This window comes from Lepidothrix coronata, unplaced genomic scaffold (genome assembly GCF_001604755.1).
Source record: "Lepidothrix coronata isolate B3197 unplaced genomic scaffold, Lepidothrix_coronata-1.0 Scaffold54, whole genome shotgun sequence".
Lineage (NCBI taxonomy): Eukaryota > Metazoa > Chordata > Aves > Passeriformes > Pipridae > Lepidothrix > Lepidothrix coronata.
Genome location: NW_016690234.1, coordinates 2,545,318 through 2,552,339, shown reverse-complemented (window position 1 = coordinate 2,552,339; position 7,022 = coordinate 2,545,318). Strand labels below are relative to the sequence as shown.

Genomic DNA, 7,022 nt, shown 5'->3' with positions numbered 1-7,022 from the left:
GTGTCCGCTCCTCCCCGTTCCTGCCCGGCCGGCGCCGCGCTGGGGCGGCATCTGAGGGCCAGACCGGAAGAGCGCCCGCCGCGGCGGCTCGGCAGTGCCCCGGACGGGGAGCGGGGAGTGCCGGCTGTGGGGATCCCTCCGCTCGCGGTGAGGTGCTGCCAACCAGTGCGCGCCATTTTGAGTGACTGGGACGTGCGGAGCGGCGGGAGGTGAGCGGGGCCCGGGGTCGAGGAGCAGGAGCGGGGTGGTGGGTCGCGTTCTGCGGCCGAAGAGGTGCTGGTGGTGACGCGGAGGCCCTTCCCCAGTCTCCCGCAGTCCCGGGACCTGCCCCGCCCGCGCTGTAGGACGTTCTCGTTGGCTGGGGAGAGAGAGGGAATTCCCCCCGCGGCTCCTCGGGTGCAGCTGCGCCGATGGAGCCCGCCCAGGGCACTGTCCGAACTGTCCCTGGGCACTGGGCCGGACGCGGCGGGTCTCGCCGAGTGGCTGATGGGGCTCGTGTGGCGGCCCTGGCAGCCGGGCCAGATCACGGCTCGCCCCGCGCTGGCCAGAGCAGCCGCCGGCAGGGAAGAATGGGGAGGCGAGATACAAACCAACGTCTTTCTATATAATATCTTTTCAGGAAGGTTGGTTTTTTTTGATGAACGGTTATCGGCAAAGCAAAATGCAGTAATTAAATATCTTTAGAATTAGCTTTCTGTAGGATTAATGAGTTGAAATGGCTCCTGGGGAGACTGGGGGAGTGCCAGAGCGTGTGTTCAGTAAGCAGGAAGAGTGTGGGGAATGTGGAATGGCAGCTTTTCCTTCTCCTGACACAACTCTTACAACCTTAGTTTCTACAGTTCTTGGGTTAGTTATCTAGCTGGTTTATAACTTGCATATTGGTACGACAGAGATGGGCTTTTTTCTTCCAGTTGACTTTCCTGTTTCTTTAAAAATATCCAGAAAGTTTCCTGGATAGTTTCCTGGAAGTTTCCAAGGCCAAACCTGTTGGGCTTGGTTGGGTGCAGGGTTGTGAAGTGGAAGAGGTAATGATGAGCGCTGGAGGTCCAGCTATTTATAAATAACTAGATTCGGGAATGGCAGGCCTGGGCTTTTGGGGGAATTTCTTGGCCTCCCCGTTTCCAGTGACCTCTCCTTCTTCTCCCCAGAAGGTGTTTATGATGCTGGGCTCTGGGTTCAAGGCCGAGCGCTTGCGAGTCAACCTGCGCCTTGTTATCAATCGCCTCAAACTACTGGAGAAAAAGAAGAGTGAGTACTGGAGGGGGCAGGTGGGCTCCACCATACTTTTGGGGCTCAGGAGACTTAAAGAGGTTTTTCTGAAGTCAGGATGCTTTTGTGGGCCAAGTATTCAGTATTCTGCTCTTCCCAGCTGGACCTAGGCCTTACAGCCTGTCCCAGTGTGTGAGGGCCCAGAGGAGCAGGCTGGCTGCAGTTGGCTTCTCTCCACCTTCCTGGCAAGTGCTGGAGTCCAATGTGTGGAGTGGTAGCTGTGGGCTGTGTGTGCTCACAGCACAGTGGGAAACTCCCTGCGTGCTGTGGGAGGCTCTCCCCACTTGCCCTGCCCTGCCCTGACGCAGATAAGGTCTGTGGTTCCGATTGACTCTGCAGGGAGGTTGTAGGTGCAGGAGTGTTTCCAGCAGCTAAAGCCCACTCTCCTGTCTCCTGTGAGTTAGTGTACTTGGACCTGGACACAAGGGCTCTGCCAAGCTCTGGCCAAGTGTCTCGTGCTGCAGAAGCTCAGTGGGGGAGAGAAGCTGGTGGTGGCTTTGGGTGTGGTGGGGACTGTGGGGGTCTGGAGGCAGCAGCCCCAGCCATCACGGTGACCACGCTCGGGGATGTGTGCTGCAGCTGAGTTGGCCCAGAAGGCAAGGAAGGAGATTGCAGATTACCTGGCAGCTGGAAAAGATGAGCGTGCCAGGATTCGTGTGGAGCACATCATCCGTGAAGATTACCTTGTGGAGGCCATGGAGATCCTGGAGCTGTACTGTGATCTGCTGCTTGCCCGCTTTGGCTTGATCCAGTCCATGAAGTAAGCTCTGGCTGAGAGGGTCCTGGGCTCAGGGAGGCACACTGCTGGGGCAGGTCTGGGGTACAGAAGGGCACCTGTGTTTGTTTCAGTGTCCTAAGGCCCCCAGAGACCTTTTCTTCCCCAGCCAGGGAAGATTCTGGTGCCCAGTCTGGAGGATGGAAGCTTTGAGGCTGAGCAGATTGAGAGCAGCAAAGGCAGGGCGCATGAGAAAACTGTTTATTGTGTCCTAGGGAGCTGGACTCTGGCCTGGCAGAGGCGGTATCGACCCTGATTTGGGCTGCACCACGTCTCCAGTCAGAAGTGGCCGAGCTGAAGATTGTGAGTAGAGTTCTTTGAGGGTGTTGTGCATGCAGGGTGGGGATGATGCTGCCAGAAGCTGGTGGAAGCCCTTGTTTGGGACTTTGTGTCGTTAAAACAAAGGATGTGTTTTCATGGGCTCTGCAGATGGAGACCAGGTGTCCCTGGAGCATCCAGGGTGGCTGTGGCTGCTGAACAGGGATGCTCAGTGGCAGAAATGAGAGGGAGGGGGGTGGCTGTGGGGCCTACAGCAGGCGTGCAGTATGTGGTGGGGGAAAGCAAAGGTATGGGTCTTCCTAGAGTTTCTCTCCTATTGCAGGTTGCTGACCAGCTGTGCGCCAAGTACAGCAAGGAGTACGGGAAGCTGTGCCGGACAAACCAGATTGGGACAGTCAATGACAGGGTAATGAACTGGTGGAACAGCTGGAGCTGGCAGAGCAGCCACGCCTGCTGAGGCTCACTGCCCCTTGGGCCTGTGGCCAGTGGGTGATGCCCACAGTCCCTGCAGAACAAGGCGGGCAGATGGAGCCCACCTGTGTTGGAGTACGGTGCTGAGAGCCTGGGCAGGGGGAGCACATGGAGCCCTGGCCTGTTGCTGCCCACAGTGTGCTGCACTGGGCAGAGAGGCTTCCCCAGGGCTGCCCAGTGCTTCCTGGTGGCCCTGGCTGGGATAGAGCTGGGATGGTGCTGGGCCAGAGCTGTGGGGTGCTCCACTGCCCTGGCCCCACTGAGTCTCTCCATCCCTGTGTTCCAGCTGATGCACAAGCTGAGCGTTGAGGCGCCGCCCAAGATCTTGGTGGAGAGATACCTCATCGAGATTGCTAAGAACTACAATGTGCCCTATGAGCCTGACTCTGTGGTGATGGTGAGTGAGCCGTGGGCTGTGGCATTGTAGTGAACTTGGTGATCATTGTGCTTTGGTGTCTTCTAGACAGCCCCAGCACAGCACGGTCCTTGTTCCTTCCCACAGCCCTACAGCATGTGCCCGTAGTTACTCATGCAACTGCTTGGTTCCTGTTCTGTTTTCTGTTAATACCACTGTATAGCTGCTCTCTGTTCTGTCCTCGTTGTTTATTCCCATCTTGTCCAGTGACAAAGGCTGCATCTACTGCTGTTCAGAGGGCAGTGATCGGAACAGAGATGTGGTGGTGAGCAGAATTCTTCCACCCTTTCCAGGCTGAAGCCCCAGCAGGTGGAGAAGCAGATCTAATTGATGTGGGGTTCACGGATGATGTGAAGAAGGGTGGCCATGGAGGGGGTGGAGGTGGTGGATTTACAGCCCCGATGATGGGTCATGATGGGTTAGTACCCATGCCTGTGATGATGCCTATGCCCATGCCAACACCAAATCCGCCCTTCTCCTATCCACCTCCAAAGGGACCGGTAAGTTTCTTGGCTTTGTGTGTTTCCTTTTTCTGTGAAAGACTCTTGAGTGTGGTGCTTAGCCCTGTGCCTGCTGACTAGAAAGTGTCTGTACCTGATAGCTTGATTTGTCAGAAGGCCATTGTTTTGGTGTGAGGTCACATGGGATGGGGACTGTTGGCAGTGCAGCTGAAGCTTCGTGTTGCTTCTTGACTGTGGAGGTTCCTACCGCTCTTCTCCAGCCAGCCCTCTTTGCCTTCAGGGAACAGAGGAGTCCAGACTTAACTCCTGAGGCAGTCTTCTGACTGCCAGGCTTTTGTCCAGGAGTTGGAGCTGCACTTCGAAGTTGGTAGGCTGGTAGTGTGCCAAGATTCAGTCAAGGAAATCAGGTGAGTTTTTTGGGGTGGGAACAGCACAGAAAAATGCAGAAGAGCCCTGCCTTCAGACCTGCAAGGGAAGGAGACTGAGCCAATGGCTCTTGCAGATGACTTTCTGTGAGGGTGGAATGTGGGAGCTGAAAAGAGCCCCATTTTCTAAATTCAGTCATTTACAGGATATCTCTGTAGACTGAGAGTATCGGAATAGTGGGATGGCTTGGAGTCTTAACGTGGTCCCAGTAGTGCTGCAGTGGTTTTTGTGGAAAACCTGGGCCAAGTATCATCAGCTGGCTGTTGGCCCAGGCATAAACGTGCTGAGGACTTGCGCCAAGTCTGTGTCCTTGAGGCATTGTTGTGTTACAAGTGAGGGTGTAATACAGAGCCTTGTGTGAGGCAGAAATCTCCTTCCTGTTCTGTGATACTGCACACAGGGCCAAAAATGGCAGAGTATTCCCTTTTTGTCGTGGTACTACTTATGCCTTGGAAGATGAAGTGTTTACCTGTGCTGATTCTTTAGAATAATCCTGTTAGCTGGGTCTGCCTGCACCAGGTGACTGCAACTGACTTAATACTTGAGAATCTTTTACTTGTATCGTAAACTCAATCCAGTTGGATACTTGCCTGCATTTATCTAAGAGTACTTCCTGTGGCTCCTGTAGCAGCTGTAGGTGTGGTATCCCAGGTGAGTAGTGTGGTGCATGACCGATCTCTCTGTACAGGAGAACTTCAGTGGCCTGCCAGTGGGGACCTACCAGCCTTTCGCTAACATCCACCCACCACCAATTCCGGCAAACCCACCCACATATGAGTCTGTAAGTGCCTGAGCTGAATGGCCGTTGCAGGCAGCAGGGGGACCCTCAAAGAGAGTGCAGTGGTAGCCACAGAGAAAGGAAGTGTTCATTAAGGACACTGCTGCCAACCTTTGGAGCTTTTGGGGTGGTGCTGGCATTGCTTACGGGTGAATCACTGAGTGCGCGTGATGGGAGGATGACTTGTGGGGAGAAGTTCCTTGTTCAGCTCTGTGCTTTGGCTGCAAAGGAAAGCCAACATTTCTCTTGCTGCATCATTCAAGTAGTGATAAACAGTTAACAAGCAGAAGCAGAGTCTACAAATTCTGGTCTTTGCAATGTGAAGGGTTTATCGCCTCGAGTCTGTTTAATTATGGCTTTTGAACTAATTAATAGCCTGGATGACAATTTTGGCTGACCTGGATGCTGTATGTTTAAAAACTCTTTCTTTCCCAGACTTTACTCAGTCCTTGGGGAACAATGAAAGAGAGGCTGGAGACTTCCCTTTTTTTGCTTGTTTGTGGTTTTGTTGCTGTAGTTCATGGTCATGCCTCCCCCACTCTGCCTGGTGACGTTGTGCTTGTTTTTGTGTTATCCAGAGTAGGGAGGAGCTGTGCTGAACCTTGGGCTCCCTGCACAGCAACCTGAGTTCGGGAGGGGCAGGCACAGGCACAGCAGTGCAGGTGAACTGGGTGGGGATGGATGTTGCTGGCTGCAGCCTGCAGGGAATGAGGAGCTTTAACAGCACAGCTGGGTGTGCTGTGGGCCTTTGTCCCAGCTAGACCAAAACCTGAGATGTGTCATTTCATATCCTGCTGCTAGTCACAAGGACCTCTCAGTGGTTTATGAGGAAGGGCAGAGGAGCTGTGATGACATGGGTGAAGAGGGCAGTCTTTTTGCACTCATGCTCTTGAATGTTTCAGACCTGATAGTGGATATGCTCTGTTGATTCAGTTCCAGAATATAGTCAGTGAAGCTGCTTTAATTGAAAGGGAGGGAGAAGAAAGCTGAAGTGCTGCCTTTGTTTCTTGGGAAGAGAGGCAGATTGTTCCAAAGCCAGGGCTGCCTGCTCAGGGCAGGGAGGAATGTGCACTGCTCTGCTGGGACTGTGCCGCTGAGCTCTGCCTGCACGCTGGAGTGACCATGCCTGGGGGGACAGAGCTGTAGTAACTGAGAGTCTTTTTCAGATTGATGAGCCGAATGCTGACAAGGACATTGCTGCACCAGTGCCTGGTGAGTATGTCCAGGGGTTTGGGAAACCGTGGGTGTTAGGGGCTGATCAAAAAAGCCCACTGGTGCTGCTTGTTTCCTGGGGTGAGCTTTACTTTGTGCAGCTCCATTTGTCCCAGTGAGCATGTGCTGACAGTGAGATGCAATGATACTTCTCTTTTAAACAGGGCCTGAGCCCAAGCCAGAAGCTTCTCCTAAACCAAGAGCTGGAGCTCCTAATACCTTTGATAACTTTGTGCTGCCTGAATTACCGTCTGTGCCAGACACACTGCCAACGGCATCTGCTGGCGCCAACTCCTCCGCCTCAGAAGACATTGACTTTGATGATCTTTCTCGGAGATTTGAGGAGCTAAAGAAGAAGACATAAAACTTCCTGGGCTGCAGGAAGGAGAGGCAGGAGCTTCTCTCTAAAAAAGACTCTCCTTGAAATTGGTTTCCTGTATTAACCTCAAATGAACATGCTCTCCTTTTTGAGCTCTCTTCCTGCTATACTTACACCAAATGCTGCCACTTTCCTGATCTTTGTTGCTCCAGGAGGTGAACTGTAGGGAATTGTGCAAGATTGGGCCCCTGTCAGTCTGAGTAGCTGTATGGGAAAGTTGTGCCTGATGTTCTGGGCACTGTTCCTGGCTGCCTTCATGATGGCTCTGTGCTCCCAGAGGAGGCTCCCTCTCGGGGAGCCCTTGCTGGCCTTCATGGTGTTCTCGGGGGGGGGGGGGGGGTCCTGTTCCCAAGGCGTCATGTTCTGCCTGGGCCCACTTGAGAGCACGACTGGCAGGGCTAGGCGGGCTCTGCTGCCCAGGGGCTCCCCTAGCTGCTCTGCTGCGCTCTTGGGAATCTGATGGGATATGTGGCAGCACCTTGTTTTTCCCCGGGCCAGGGGTGGGGCCTCCTAGGGCTGTACTTCACCTGTCCGTGATGCTGCCACACCTGTACGGT

The 7,022-nt window shown here is 54.1% G+C and overlaps 1 protein-coding gene across 4 annotated transcripts; it reads left to right on the top strand.

Annotated features, from left to right (window-relative positions):
• Positions 1-30: 30 nt before the first annotated feature.
• IST1 (IST1, ESCRT-III associated factor) lies at positions 31-6,668 on the top strand. 4 transcript variants are annotated; one of them, XM_017816170.1, is made up of 10 exons: positions 31-209; positions 1,149-1,248; positions 1,849-2,029; positions 2,260-2,347; positions 2,646-2,729; positions 3,081-3,191; positions 3,503-3,709; positions 4,785-4,873; positions 6,041-6,086; positions 6,251-6,436. In XM_017816170.1, the coding sequence occupies exons 2-10, from the start codon at positions 1,158-1,160 to the stop codon at positions 6,434-6,436; spliced, it is 1,083 nt and encodes a 360-aa protein (XP_017671659.1). In that variant the 5' UTR covers positions 31-209; positions 1,149-1,157. The 4 variants fall into 4 exon arrangements, with proteins under 4 accessions (XP_017671659.1, XP_017671657.1, XP_017671656.1 ...); XM_017816167.1 differs by having other exon boundaries at positions 55-209; positions 1,152-1,248; positions 4,785-4,877; positions 6,251-6,557; XM_017816166.1 differs by having other exon boundaries at positions 57-209; positions 4,785-4,877; positions 6,251-6,668.
• The last annotated feature ends 354 nt before the right edge of the window (positions 6,669-7,022 follow it).

Coding starts and splice junctions, on each gene's coding strand:
- IST1 (XM_017816166.1), top strand. CDS start 1,158: ATGATGCTGGGCTCTGGGTTCAAGGCCGAGCGCTTGCGAGTCAACCTG. Junction 2,730..3,080: donor TTGGGACAGTCAATGACAGG/GTAATGAACTGG, acceptor CCTGTGTTCCAG/CTGATGCACAAGCTGAGCGT. Junction 4,878..6,040: donor ACCCACCCACATATGAGTCT/GTAAGTGCCTGA, acceptor AGTCTTTTTCAG/ATTGATGAGCCGAATGCTGA.